The sequence below is a fragment of the Choloepus didactylus genome, chromosome 4 (assembly GCF_015220235.1).
Source record: "Choloepus didactylus isolate mChoDid1 chromosome 4, mChoDid1.pri, whole genome shotgun sequence".
NCBI classification, from domain to species: Eukaryota; Metazoa; Chordata; class Mammalia; order Pilosa; family Megalonychidae; genus Choloepus; species Choloepus didactylus.
In genome coordinates, this window is record NC_051310.1 from 40,224,647 (window position 1) to 40,240,401 (window position 15,755).

General features: G+C 39.9%; 1 protein-coding gene across 1 annotated transcript in view; it reads left to right on the top strand.

Moving 5' to 3' along the window:
• The first annotated feature begins 9,913 nt into the window (after positions 1-9,913).
• Positions 9,914-15,755, top strand: part of LOC119531291 (synaptojanin 2 binding protein) — an 83,588-nt gene continuing 77,746 nt past the window's right edge. The window contains exon 1 of the mRNA XM_037832410.1: positions 9,914-10,093. Coding sequence (XP_037688338.1) covers positions 10,030-10,093 — 64 coding nt within the window. The 5' untranslated portion in view covers positions 9,914-10,029. The remainder of the gene's footprint in view (positions 10,094-15,755) is intronic.

The following is a 15,755-nucleotide window of genomic DNA, read 5'->3' on the forward strand; positions in this document are numbered from 1 at the left end:
AAAGGTTGTCTAAAGTGTGCGTAAGAGTGCCCACCAGAGTGATCTCTCAGCTCGTTTTGGAATCTCTCTGCCACTGAAGCTTATTTCATTTCCTTTCACATCCCCCTTTTGGTCAAGAAGATGTTCTCCATCCCACGATGCCGGGTCTACATTCCTCCCCGGGAGTCATATTCCACGTTGCCAGGGAGATTCACTTCCCTGGGTGTCTGATCCCACGTAGGGGGGAGGGCAGTGATTTCACCTTTCAAGTTGGCTTAGCCAGAGAGAGAGGGCCACATCTGAGCAACAAAGAGGCATTCAGGAGGAGACTCTTAGGCACAAATACAGGGAGGCCTAGCCTCTCCTTTGCAGCAACCGTCTTCCCAAGGGTAAAACTTATGGTAGAGGGCTCAACCCATCAAACCACCAGTCCCCTATGTCTGTGGTCATGTTAGCAACCATGGAGGTGGGGTAGGCGAATACCCCTGCATTCTCCACAGGCTCCTCAAGGGGGCACTATATTTTTTTTTTTTTTTTTCCAGGTTTGTCTTTATTCATTTTTATTTTTTTTTTTTTTTTTAACTTTCCCTTCTTTTTGCAAATCAACTGTATGAAAAAAAAAGTTAAAAAGAAAACAAACATACAATAAAAGAACATTTCAAAGAGACCATAGCAAGGGAGTAAGAAAAAGACAACTAACCTAAGATAACTGCTTAACTTCCAACATGTTTCTACTTTACCCCAAGAAAGTTACATAATATAGCAACATTTCAGTGAACTTGTTCCTACTACATCCATCAGAAATTAACAGACCATAGTCATTTCTGGGCATCCCCAGAACGTTAAATAGCTTATCTGTTCTTCTTGGATTATTGTTCCCCCTTCCTTAATTGCTCTCTACTGCTAGTTCCCCTACATTCTACATTATAAACCATTTGTTTTACATTTTTCAAAGTTCACATTAGTGGTAGCATATAATATTTCTCTTTTTGTGCCTGGCTTATTTCGCTCAGCATTATGTCTTCAAGGTTCATCCATGTTGTCATATGTTTCACCAGATCGTTCCTTCTTACTGCCGCGTAGTATTCCATCGTGTGTATATACCACATTTTATTTATCCACTCATCTGTTGAAGGACATTTGGGTTGTTTCCATCTCTTGGCAATTGTGAATAATGCTGCTATGAACATTGGCGTGCAGATATCTGTTCGTGTCACTGCTTTCCGATCTTCCGGGTATATACCGAGAAGTGCAATCGCTGGATCGAATGGTAGCTCTATATCTAGTTTTCTAAGGAACTGCCAGACTGACTTCCAGAGTGGCTGAACCATTATACAGTCCCACCAACAATGAATAAGAGTTCCAATTTCTCCACATCCCCTCCAGCATTTGTAGTTTCCTGTTTGTTTAATGGCAGCCATTCTAACCGGTGTTAGATGGTATCTCATTGTGGTCTTAATTTGCATCTCTCTAATAGCTAGTGAAGCTGAACATTTTTTCATGTGTTTCTTGGCCATTTGTATTTCCTCTTCAGAGAACTGTCTTTTCATATCTTTTGCCCATTTTATAATTGGGCTGTCTGTACTATTGTCGTTAAGTTGTAGGATTTCTTTGTATATGCAAGATATCAGTCTTTTGTCAGATACATGGTTTCCAAAAATTTTTTCCCATTGAGTTGGCTGCCTCTTTACCTTTTTGAGAAATTCCTTTGAGGTGCAGAAACTTCTAAGCTTGAGGAGTTCCCATTTATCTATTTTCTCTTTTGTTGCTTGTGCTTTGGGTGTAAAGTCTAGGAAGTGGCCTCCTAATACAAGGTCTTGAAGATGTTTTCCTACATTATCTTCTAGGAGTTTTATGGTACTTTCTTTTATATTGAGATCTTTGGTCCATTTTGAGTTAATTTTTGTGTAGGGGGTGAGGTAGGGGTCCTCTTTCATTCTTTTGGATATGGATATCCAACTCTCCCAGCCCCATTTGTTGAAAAGACCATTATGGCTCAGTTTGGTGACTTTGGGGGCCTTATCAAAGATCAGTCGGCCATAGATCTGAGGGTCTATCTCTGAATTCTCAATTCGATTCCATTGATCTATATGTCTATCTTTGTGCCAGTACCATGCTGTTTTGGCAACTGTGGCTTTATAATAAGCTTCAAAGTCAGGGAGTGTAAGTCCTCCCACTTCGTTTTTCTTTTTTAGAGTGTCTTTAGCAATTCGAGGCATCTTCCCTTTCCAAATAAATTTGATAACTAGCTTTTCCAAGTCTGCAAAGTAGGTTGTTGGAATTTTGATTGGGATTGCATTGAATCTGTAGATGAGTTTGGGTAGAATTGACATCTTAATGACATTTAGCCTTCCTATCCATGAACATGGAATATTTTTCCATCTTTTAAGGTCCCCTTCTATTTCTTTTAGTAGAGTTATGTAGTTTTCTTTGTATAGGTCTTTTACATCTTTGGTTAAGTTGATTCCTAGGTACTTGATTTTTTTAGTTGCTATTGAAAATGGTATCTTTTTCTTGAGTGTCTCTTCAGTTTGTTCATTTCTAGTATATAGAAACATTACTGACTTATGTGCATTAATCTTGTATCCCGCTACTTTGCTAAATTTGTTTATTAGCTCTAGTAGGTGTATCGTTGATTTCTCAGGGTTTTCTAGATATAAGATCATATCATCTGCAAACAATGACAGTTTTACTTCTTCTTTTCCAATTTGGATGCCTTTTATTTCTTTGTCTTGCCGGATTGCCCTGGCTAGCACTTCCAGCACAATGTTGAATAACAGTGGTGACAGCGGGCATCCTTGTCTTGTTCCTGATCTTAGAGGGAAGGCTTTCAGTCTCTCCCCATTGAGTACTATGCTGGCTGTGGGTTTTTCATATATGCTCTTTATCATGTTGAGGAAGTTTCCTTCAATTCCTACCTTTTGAAGTGTTTTTATCAAAAAGGGATGTTGGATTTTGTCAAATGCTTTTTCAGCATCTATTGAGATGATCAATTGATTTTTCCCTTTCGAGTTTTTAATGTGTTGTAATACATTGATTGTTTTTCTTATGTTGAACCATCCTTGCATGCCTGGAATGAACCCCACTTGGTCATGGTGTATGATTTTTTTAATGTGTCTTTGGATTCGATTTGCAAGTATTTTGTTGAGGATTTTTGCATCTATATTCATTAGGGAGATTGGCCGGTAGTTTTCCTTTTTTGTAGCATCTTTGCCTGGTTTTGGTATTAGATTGATGTTAGCTTCATAAAATGAGTTAGGTAGTGTTCCATTTTTTTCAATGTTTTGAAAGAGTTTGAGTAAGATTGGTGTCAGTTCTTTCTGGAAAGTTTGGTAGAATTCCCCTGTGAAGCCATCTGGCCCTGGGAATTTATTTGTGGGAAGATTTTTGATGACTGATTGGATCTCTTTGCTTGTGATGGGTTGGTTGAGGTCTTCTATTTCTTCTCTGGTCAGTCTAGGTTGTTCATATGTTTCCAGGAAATTGTCCATTTCTTCTACGTTATCCAGTTTGTTGCCATACAGTTGTTCATAATATCCTCTTATAATTTTTTTAATTTCTTCAGGATCTGCAGTTATGTCACCTTTTTCATTCATTATTTTGTTTATATGGGTCTTCTCTCTTTTTGATTTTGTCAGTCTAGCTAGGGGCTTGTCAATCTTGTTGATCTTCTCAAAGAACCAACTTTTGGTGATATTTATCCTCTCTATTGTTTTTTTGTTCTCTATGTCATTTATTTCTGCTTTAAACCTTGTTATTTCTTTTCTTGTACTTGGTTTAGGATTGGTTTGCTGTTCATTTTCTAGCTTCTTCAGTTGATCCATTAGTTCTTTGATTTTGGCTCTTTCTTCCTTTTTAATATATGCGTTTAGTGCTATAAATTTCCCCCTTAGCACTGCTTTTGCTGCATCCCATAGGTTTTGGTATGTTGTGTTCTCATTTTCATTCGTCTCTATATATTTAGCAATTTCTCTTGCTATTTCTTCTTTAACCCACTGATTGTTTAGGAGTGTGTTGTTTAACCTCCAGGTATTTGTGAATTTTCTAAGTCTCTGATGGTTATTGACTTCTAATTGTATTCCATTGTGGTCAGAGAATGTGCTTTGAATAATTTCAATCTTTTTAAATTTATTGAGGCTTGTTTTATGTCCCAGCATATGATCTATTCTGGAGAAAGTTCCGTGAGCACTAGAAAAGTATGTGTATCCTGGTGATTTGGGATGTAATGTCCTGTAGATGTCTGTTAAATCTAATTCATTTATCAGATTGTTTAGGTTTTCAATTTCCTTATTGGTCTTCTGTCTGGTTGATCTATCTATAGGAGAGAGTGATGTGTTGAAGTCTCCCACAATTATTGTGGAAACATCAATTGCTTCCTTTAGTTTTGCCAGTGTTTCTCTCATGTATTTTGTGGCGCCTTGATTGGGTGCATAGACATTTACGATTGTTATTTCTTCTTGCTGAATTGCCCCTTTTATTAGTATGTAGTGGCCTTCTTTGTCTCTCAAAACATCCCTGCATTTGAAGTCTATTTTATCTGAGATTAATATTGCTACACCTGCTTTCTTTTGGCTGTAGCTTGCATGAAATATTTTTTTCCATCCTTTCACTTTCAGGTTCTTTGTGTCCCTGTGTCTAAGATGAGTCTCTTGTATGCAACATATTGATGGTTCATTTTTTTTGATCCATTCTGCGAATCTATATCTTTTAATTGGGGAGTTTAATCCATTTACATTCAACGTTAAAACCGTGAAGGCATTTCTTGCATCGGCCATCTTATCCTTTGGATTATGTTTGCCATATTTTTCCCTCTCTCTATTAATAACCTTTATTGTACCCATACCGAATCTCTTTAGTACTGAACCTTTCTCCAAGTCTCTCTGTCCTGTCTTTGTTTCTCTGTCTGTAGGGCTCCCTTTAGTATCTCCAGTAGGGCAGGTCTCTTGTTAGCAAATTCTCTCAGCATTTCTTTGTCTGTGAAAAATTTAAGCTCTCCTTCAAATTTGAAGGAGAGCTTTGCTGGATAAAGTATTCTTGGCTGGAAATTCCTCTCACTCAGAATTTTTAAATATATCGTGCCACTGCCTTCTCGCCTCCATGGTGGCTGCTGAGTAGTCACTACTTAGTCTTATGCTGTTTCCTTTGTATGTGGTGAATTGCTTTTCTCTTGCTGCTTTCAGAACTTGCTCCTTCTCTTCTATGTTTGACAGTGTGATCAGTATATGTCTCGGAGTGGGTTTTTTTTGGATTTATTCTATTTGGAGTTCGCTGAGCATTTATGATTTGTGTATTTATGTTGTTTAGAAGATTTGGGAAGTTTTCCCCAACAATTTCTTTGAATACTCTTCCTAGACCTTTACCCTTTTCTTCCCCTTCTGGGACTCCAATGAGTCTTATATTCGGACGTTTCATATTATCTATCATATCCCTGAGGTCCATTTCGAGTTTTTCAATTTTTTTCCCCCATTCTTTCTTTTATGCTTTCATTTTCCATTCTGTCATCTTCCAGGTCACTGATTCGTTGTTGAACTTCCTCTAGTCTTGTACTATGAGTGTCCAGAATCTTTTTAATTTGGTCAACAGTTTCTTTAATTTCCATAAGATCATCCATTTTTTTATTTAGTCTTGCAATGTCTTCTTTATGCTCTTCTAGGGTCTTCTTGATTTCCTTCATATCCCGTACTATGGTCTCATTGTTCATCTTTAGTTCTTTGAGTAGCTGCTCTAGGTGTGTCTCTTCTGGTCTTTTGATTTGGGTGCTTGGGCTTGGGTTATCCATATCGTCTGGTTTTTTCATATGCTTTATAATTTTCTGTTGTTTTTGGCCTCGTGGCATTTGCTGAACTTGATAGGGTTCTTTTAGGGTTTGTAGACCAGTTGAAGTCCTTATCTCTAATTTATCAGATCTACAGCTTCGTGGAGTACACTTTCTCTAACTAACCAGCAGGTGGCGTCCACGAGCCACCTGTTCTCCACAAGCCAGATCTCCCCTGCTTAGCCTTTTTGGTGAGTGGGGGAGTGAGTCTTGTGGGGCCCAATTGGTGTACCAAGCTTGCGTGTGTAGTTGGTGTTGCCTGCCCTGTATGTGGGGCGTGTTTCTGGGCAGTCGGGGAGGGGGGGTGGCCCTAACAATCAAATCTCCCTGATGATCCTAGAGTTTTAAAGCTACTGCAATAGTCTAATCCTTCAGTTCAGTCCTGCCACAGTTTGTCTCTGCTACTGACCCACAAGTCTTTGGTATTGGCGTATGGCTCCTGAGACTTGCAAGTGGGCCCCTCTTCCAGGCTGTGCACCCCGGGTCCTCTGTTGAGGGATGACTGTGCTATGTCACAGGTGAGTGCCGTCCCCCCAGGGCAGTTCTGGGCTGCTGGGCTGTGTTGGGAGGCTCCCAGTCTGCTCAAATGATGGCTGAATGGGGCTCTGTTAATTCACACTGCTCCCCCTTCCCAGCTCTGGGACATTCAGCTGAGGTTGCAGGGAAGGCTAATGTCCACGCCCAGTTTTGTGGTGTGTGCCTGTTATTTGAAGCACTTCCGTCACACTGGGTTGTCTGGGGCAGCTCTGGGCTATGGGGCTGGCGATGGGCAGGAGTGTTTCCTGTCCACCAGGATGGTGGCTGTGAGCGGACACCCCCCTTTCTTGGGAAGTTGTGTTGTTTAGTGAATTTTCTCAGCCACTGGATTATTGCCTTTTGTCTCAGAGCTCTCTTAGTTCTGCTCTTGACTTGACGTGCCCAAATTTCAATTCTTTGAAGCTTTCTGTATTGAGCTTCTTAGAGTAATTGTTTTAGAAAAAGCAAAAAGGATTTAAAAAAAAAAACAAAAAAAAAAAAAACGGCCCTCCTCAGAGATCTAATGGGTTATTGAAATGCTAATAGACAAAGCAACCAGGGCCATTAAGGAAAGGTGCACAGGGCAGAGAGATCAGCCTTGCTTCGGGATTTGCATATGCGCCTCAAGGCCTGATCTCCGCCCTTCCCCTTTCTGTGTTCACCAGAACTCCAAAAATCCTCTGCTTTTATTTTGGAGTTTTTCGTGTTGTTTTTTTTCTATGCCTGTCTCCTCTCTGCTGGGCTGGCTGCTCTCAGAGTCTCTGGTGTCTGGTCTCAGTCTATCTATGGTTGGAGTTTGAATCAGTAGAATGAGTTTCCGATAAGAGCAGCCACTGCAATTCTCCCTTCTCCTTCCCGGAGCTGACAGCCCCTCCTCCCCCGGGACTGAGCCTGGCAGGGAGGGGCGCGGGTCCCCTGGCCGCAAAAACTTACAGATTTCGCTGATCTCAGCAGTTCCACGTTTTCATGAGTGTTGTATGAAGTATGCCCAAAGACAGATTGCTCTGTGGTGTCCAGTCCACGCAGTTCCTGGCTTTTTACCTACTTTCCTGGAGGAGTAACTAAAACATACAGCTCACCAGTCTGCCATCTTGCCCCGCCCTCTAAAATTTCATCTTTTTAAATTCATTCAGCAATCTTTTAAAGAGCTATTATCACAGTCTTTTTCAGATAGGGAAACAGAGTTCAGAGACGTTAGGTTTCTTGCCTGTGCTGGTTTGGATATATTATGTCCCCCAGAAAAAAGCCATGTTCTTTAATGCAATCTTGTGGGGGCAGACATATTAGTGTTGATTAGGTTGGAACCTTTTGATTGAGTGTTTCCATGGAGATGTGACTCACCCAACTGTAGGTGAGAACTCTGATTGAATTATTTCCATGGATGTGTGGCCCTGTCCATTCAGCATAGGTCTTGATTAGTTTATTGGAGTCCTTTAAAAAGAGCCACACAGGCCCAGATGCTTAGAGAGAAATGCCCCAAGAGCAGCTGATGCTGAGAGATGCTTAGAGATACTTGGAACTGTGGACAGAAGGATGTTTGGAGATGCTAAGCTAAGAGATGAAATCCAGAGATTGCCCTGGAGAAGCGCAGATACCAGCCACATGCCTTCCCTGCTGACAGTGTTGTTTCAGACGCTACTGACCATTCTTCAGTGAAGGTATCATCTTGTTGATGCCTTAGTATGGACACTTTTATGGCCTTAGGACTGTAAATTTGTAACTGAATAAATCCCCTTTATAAAAGCAAATCCATTTCTGGTATTTTGCATAACAGCAGCATTAGCAAACCAGAACATCGCCCAAAGCAGACAACTGGAAGGAGAAGGAACTGAGGCTTGAGATCAGGTTTTCTGGCATCATCTCCTGGGTTCTTCCCATTGTCTCAATATCCCATATTAATTTCTCTGAGGGTAGCAAAAAGGAGGCTTTCTTGTTGAATCTGCCTCTGTCTTGTTTTGTTTAGTAAATACAGTTTTGAATTCCTTTATGTTGGACTTGCACTTTTCAGTCCTTTTAGGTCCCCACCAATCCCTGAAGTCTAACTCAAGGTTGCTTCATACATTCAAGTAACCTTCCTGCTCCCTACAGCTTTTGAATTTTTGACCCCTGAAGGGTCGTTTAAGGCCAGTTTGGAATGTCCTATCCCAAAAGTAAGGAGGGCTGGACTGAGGTCACAACAAGGTCATCCACTAGTTACACTGTAAGGGTAAATTTTTAAAAGATTGAATTTTTCCTGTTGCCAAAAAAGAAAAGGACCTCCCCCCTTCTCTCTTTTCTTAGATGATTTGAGAAAAATATTATAAATTCTTTCTCTGCCCCTTTGATCTGTGTATAAATCTTTACAAAAGCTAAATATGCCTCTTGCTTGGTACATCCCAGGGATATTTTTCTGAAGGACCTGGAAGCCAACTATTTGAAATATAAATATCAGGAATAATAGCACCCCCATCTCTCATCACCACAGATGTTGTCAGCCTTTGTGCCTTCCTCTAAGCTGTAAGTACTTGCTTGTCATTGAGATAGGGAAGTTTTATCTTCATTTATTAACTAACTTAGATGGCCACCTGAAGAGTGAATTAACAAAGAATGTATACCAAACTGTGTTGTCAAGTCCTCTTACTTGAGAACATTCATAGAATGGACTACATCTGTGAGAAAAATAAAAAACCGTAAAACTGCACTGGACCATGTTAAACAAAGTTGATTTATTCAGGAGCTACTACGGCAGGAGATAGTAGAACACAACTTCATCTAAGGGCTGGGAGTCGGTTGGAAGAAAAGCACTGGAAAATAGTAAGGGTGATTGATTACTGGGGTAGATGAGCGATTTACTGAGGCTGCACTTAGGGCAGTTTGGTTCCACTTAGATGAGTAAGGGATTTATTGATGTTGCCATTAGGACCACTAGGTCTGCAATGTTTTCCTTTGTATAATTAGGCCGCCTGGATTCTAGAAGAGCCCGGAGAGAAGCGGGTGATAAGGAACTACCCAGTTAGAAGCCTTTCAGACGCCTGGGTAGCCCTAGTGAGAGGGAGAGAGTGGGGGGAGGTCCAGGCGAGTTTGCTATTTAGAATAGAGTCCGAAGTTGTTTTACTCTGCAGTCCCTCAGCGGCAAGATTAGCTTCAGGGTAGTCAAGGCAAAGAAGCAGCGAGTAGGGGCAAGCAAAGGAGTAATGCTGGCAGTTTGGTCAAGAGAAAGAAAGAGTCTTGGTCATTTCTGTTTGGATATATAAAAGAGTGAGAGTTCTTTCTGTCCGCAATCTCACTAACGGTGGGCCAGTAATGTGCATTGCAGTCAGGTTTAATGCTTACTGAATAATAAAACTTTTTTTCTATATTTACGGAGATTTTCTAGGTTGGCAGGATATTTTATATTTTATTTTTCCTCAACCATAACACTTTATTTCTGTCCCTTACCTTTACAATGCCTCTCCATGCTTTCGACAGTAAATTAGGAGCGCAACCACTCCCGGCTCACCTCACGTTTTGCATGGAGTAGCGGGAGAATTGTGAGTTAAAGGGCCGGATCGGTGGCGAAAACCACGACTCCCAGCATTCCCAGTGCTCCAAGCGCTCCCGGCTTCCTCTTCCGGTCCGGAGGCTGCGGAAACCGAAAGTGCCGTGCCACAGGCGAGCGCAGTGGGGAGATTGATTCACCTTCACCTGTACAGATCCCTAGCTGACCCGAGTGGGAAGCCAGGAAAGCAAAGCAATAAAACATGAATGGAAGAGCGGATTATTTGGTCACCGAAGAAGAGATCAATCTTACCAGAGGACCTACAGGTATGTGCCAAACGGGTCCTCCTTGGGAGTAGAAGACTTCAGGGTGTAATTGCAGAGCAGACGCTTCTGCCGAGCTGGATTCACTTGGCAGAGCAGGCAGGCCCCAACCTAGAGTTTTCCTGCCACGCTTGCGGGCGCCTAAAAGGAGTATTTTGACAAACACCATTGCCCAGACACGGGACTCAGCAATCCACCTCATCTTTCCCTCGGATTACCATACGTACTAGTAGTTAGGAAAGGGTTTTTTTGTTTGTTTGTTTGTTTCCACTAACGGGGCAGAAAAGCCTAGGAAAAAAAGACACAGGTGCTTTTTTGCCGGCCTACCGTGGATATCACACCGTTCCTTCCGTTGCCTGCTCTATCCCAGTTCCTATGAGGGAGGGACCGTTTAGTAAAACTGAGAGCATGAACGGTATGGACTCTGAAAGCATAGCAGTTTTCGTAGTGCTAGGATCTCCCCTGTTTTCTTTTCTGGGAAGTTCATTTACAGTGTCAATTATAATGTTAAAGCAGGAAGAAACCTTAGAGATCTGTTACAGTAGTTCCCAAACCCGGTTTCGCCTCAAAAAATTACCCAGGGTTTTTTGTTTTTCCTTTTTTCTTAAAATAAAAATGTTTGTTTCCGGGTACCATCATAGGGATATGAATACAATGTGGATTTTTTTTTCTTTTCTTTTTAAACAACACCGCACGTAATTCTGATACTGTTCAGTGTTCAGTTATCCCTGCTGGCCTCCGTCCGCCCCGCCCTCCCCTCCCCTCCACTTCCCTACACATATTCTTAACCCCATGGGGCTCTTGACATTACTACCTGCTGCCTTCCTTGGATTTTGTTACCGTTCCTTTACAGCTGTTTAGTATATTGATTAAGAGTCTAGACTTTAGGATTAGGCTGTGGGGGTCCAAATCTGTTATTAACCTCTTTCTAGTTCTTTGATATTAATTGGCTGAGTAACTTAACTAATGTAAGCCTTAATTCCTATAAAAAGGGGATGATAATAGAATGCACCTCACAGGGTTGTTGTGAGGGTGGAATTAAAATATGTAAAAATATGCAAAGCAGTTAGAACATTGCCTGACACATGGGAAGTACTATGTAAAGGTTTGCTACTATTGTCGTTATTGTTAATAGATAAATGGCTAGACTAACACAGTAAGTCCTGCTAGATACTGTATTCCAAGAGTATTAGAGTATTTAATAAGTCATCAAGTCCTATGAGTTCTATCTCTGAAATGTTTCTGAAATCATTCCACGTCTTTCTGTTCCCATCACCACTACCTAGAATCATTCATAACCTTTTCCCATCTGAAATTTTGCAATAGCTTAACCGTCACTGATACATTATTCTTCATAAAATGTGGCTTTCAGAATTAGCTGTACTTTTGTCTTCCATCCTTCTAATTCAAAAAATTAGAAGTTGACTTTACTTAAGAGAATATAATTCAGTTAATCTGCATGCTCCATAGGAGCTCCTAAATTTTTGTCAGAGGTTCATTCATTATGCTCAAATCTCTTGGATTCATTTTTCCTATTTTATGTAAGTTTTTCCTTCTCTCACTCTTAATATTTATTCACATTTCAGGGTAACATGAAAGTTATTATTGCAGCAAAATCTGTCTTTCTTTGCTTTTCATCTGTTGGTCCTAGTTCTTTTCATAGGGCCTATCAAAACAATGCAGACCTAAAGTTCGTAGTTATGAGCATTTTTCTGAATCACTGGAATAGGATAAACTCCAGGGCACTAATTAAATGGAATAATTATATCCAGGTAATTAGTGTTCAATTTCTGTATTGTATGTGTACTTATCCAAAATGAATTAATATATCCATGAAGTGGCTTATTGAATTTTCCTCAGCATTTTCATGAAAGTCAATGAACTTAAGAGCCTAAGGCAATAGATCCTGAGACCTTAAACCTAGGATTAAACTTGGATGAAACAGTCATTTGAAGTTTGCTTTGTTTGGTTCCCTTAACAAGGAAAGGTCAGGTTCCTATTTATCACTTTCCAGAGCTGGTTACCTGGTATGTGGTACTCCTAAGAAGTCTCAAAGAGTCAAATTCAGCTTTTCTTCACTGTATCATGTGAAGATACACAGGGAAGAACTCAGTTTTCACTACTAGAAACTTCCAGGTAATTTTGATAGTCTTATAGGGGTCTTTCTTTCTATAGAAGATATAGGAAAAGCCTCTAGTTACAAGTATGCATTTATGTTTATAGGCAGCATTGTCACTCTTTTTATGATATCCTATTCAGGGACCTAATGGTTTAATCAGGTAGCTGCAAGTTTGTGTATACTTTTGCCTTTTGAGCCAGTAAAAGTCTTGGATGTTTCTAGTGTTACAGCACATTTTGTAGGGCAAAAGAACCTACTTCTCCCCAATCCTGTTTGCTGCAAGGGAAATAATGAATGACAATGAATTCAGTGTCTGGGAAGAAAAAAAGAAGCTTTGCATGTAGCTTGGCATCTACCCTGTGCTTACTTCCTCAACTGAAAGAAGAGGCTTGGTCTGGATGACTTCTGAAGTCTCTTCCTCCCCTAAGGGTTCATGATTCTTTGGCCCATTCCAAATATTATTATATGATTCCTGCATTTTGCACAAACTGTGGTGGATCTGAAGAATCCTCAAAAGCAGTGGTTGTAATCTGAAGTGCCTTCAAGGGTTGAAGAGTTGACCTTTTATCTTAGTTTGCCGGAACTGCTATGACAAATACCTCACAGTAGATTGGCTTAAATAACAAGCATTAGTTGTCTCATGGTTTTGAAAACTAGAAGTCAAAATTAAGATGTTAGTAAGGCCATACTTTCTCCTGAAGTGGGTAGCATTTTGGTGATGGGATTCCTCCATCATATGGTGATCTGCTTCATTCTCTCCTTCTGTGGCTTTCACTGACATCTGACTTCCCTGACTGCTTGAGAATTTCCTGTGTTCTCACATTGAGCTGCCCTCAGCAATATCAACAGTAAACCAAAAAGTTTACTGTTAAATAAGTTAATAAGGTCTCCAGTCATACAGATTAAGGCCCACCCCATTCAGTTTGGCCACACCTATATAGGAACTACACAGGATTCTATTCACAAATAAGTCCACACCCTGACTCACTTAACGTATTCAGAGATATTATTGACAACTGTGTTCACACCAACAGGAAGGCTGATTAAGACTTGAATTAGTCTTTTGTGAAGTATATGATTCAATTCCCAACATCTTTTATTCTTTATGGAATACTGTCTTCTTTCTATGGGAGCCTTGCTTGATTATATCTAAAAGTCTCCCACTTTTTCTTTTCTCAGATTGAGTTTCTGATATTCAAATGTTGGACTCAGTTATTCTGAGAAGTATGACAAGAATCAAATCTAGCTTTTTAAAAAATTCTAACAAGTAGAGATTGGCAAGAAAGACAACCATGTTTTGATAATGAATAATTTTAGAGGTTTGTCTTTGTGTCAGTGTGCTAGTTACCTTATGTATGTTAAACTCATTTAATACTCATAATAACCTTGAAAGATGAGTGTTTAATCCACATTATTAGATGGAGGAAATTTCTCTTGGAGAGGTTAAGGACTTGCTTAAGGTCTAAAGCCAGTAATTTTCAAGAGCCAGGATTTTAACTCAGGTCTGTTGACTCTACTCTACCATATACTGCCTCCCAGTGTAGTAGCTGTGCCTGAGGAGTTGATTGCCAACCTTTCCCTGACCTTTATATTATTATATCATGCCTATTCCCAGAAGAATTTAAGGCAACTTAAATGACTGTTGAACAATTCACTGTGGAAAGATTTTTTAGTTTACTGTTGATATTGCTGAGGGCAGATCAATGTGAGAACCTAAAAATAATAAACTCCATTAAGTTCAAATTTTAAAGCCTCTGCAGACATTTGCTTTGGGTTTAAGCCTAACTGAGACTTTTGCAAACAGTTTTCTGATTTCTTCCTTCCTTCATGTATGAAATGATCTGAGATTTAGGACTAAAATGCTATATCCTTGCCCTATTTTCTCATGCTTACACAGAGTCTAGCCTTCATAGAATTTACAGTCTAATAGAGACTTGACATTCGCATAATCTCAATGCAAAAGTACAGATGGTTAAGGACTATGAGGAACATGTATGGAGTGGGAGGGGAAAAGGAGTGTAGAAGGGAGAAAAGAGTGTGTCCATCTGACCCTGTACTGGAAAATTTCAAGGAATGGAGCCATTCCTATGGGCCAGAGTAGACAATTACAAGAAGGTGAAACTTAAGTTGGTCTTATAGAATGAACAGGCTTTAGGTTAATGCCAGGCATAAGAGTAAGCATGACCTCAGTAGTAATACAGAGAAGAAAATAAGCAAAAAATGTTCTCAGGTCAGTGAATTAAGCAGCCTGGATAGAAAGGAAGGTTCATTTAGGATAGTCAAGGGAGATGAAGTTGCTGAGGTATAGGTAGATTGGATTATGGGGGAGAGTCCTCATTGCTGACATGGAAACTTAACCTTTCTCTAAGGTTCCATGTTTATTCCTTCCTCTCCCTATTCATTGGTTAAGACTCAATTCAAGAGTCACCTCCTCCAGGAAGCCTTCCTTTCTTAGTCTAGATGCCACCTTATTGTCAATATCATATACCATTTATTGAATGCCTGTCTTCTGTTGCCATAATAAGCACTTTGTCCTGTCTAATCCTAGCAAGGAAAAGATAAAATGGTTAATAACCCCATTTTACACAGAGTTAGGAACTGGATCCAGGCAGAGTTAGGAACTGGATCCAAGTCTGTGTGATTTAAAAATTCAGGCTCTGAACTACCATAGATAATGTTCTGTTTTGTTTTGTTTTTCCCCTTTATGCTCCCAGAAGACTCTGCATATCCCTGTCTTGGTGCTTATTTCTATATTTGCTTGTTTACTTATGTCTTCTCTTCCCACTTTACCCTGAACTGATTCAAAGGACATTGTTCCCCTGATGCTTTGCATAGTGCATGACATGAAGTGGTCAGTAAACGTTTATGAATTGACTGGTGAATTGTAAAGATCTTTATGTGAATAGGCAGGTGCCGCAGGGACAAGTAACACCAGAGATGTATGAAAGAAAAGTTCATTAATACTCAAAAGTCCTAGAACGAAGAGGTTTGACACATCTCGCCGGGTCACATGGCAAAACACATTAGGACCATAGGCTTAACCAAGCAGACAGGAAACAAAAGGTTAGAGTGCACCTGGGGACTACCTTCATAATGTTATATGAGTAAAGCTGTAGCAATTAGTCAAACAAGTCTGGGGATTAGGGAATTTGTATTTGACTTTCATGGTGGTGGTGGTGGTGGGGAAGGGGGTTGGGGAGAAGCTGTTTATCTTGTATAAGCAGTTGTCAAGGATAATCACTGAGGGGGACCTAACAGTTGGATCTAAGATGCTGAGGCATCATGACAGTGAAAAGTCCCTTTTTTTTTTTTAATTATCATTTTTTCTTCTGTTTTATGTTTTTTATGTTATTTCTTTTTCTTTTTTTGTCTTTTTGTTTTTGTGTTTTTTTTTACATTTTTTTATTGTGAAATGTAACATATATAGAACAGTGATAACTTTCTTTTTTAATTCATTTTTATTGAGATATATTCACATACTGTGCAGTTATACAAAACAAAGCGTACATTCAGTTGTTTACAGTACCATTATATGGTTGTGCATTC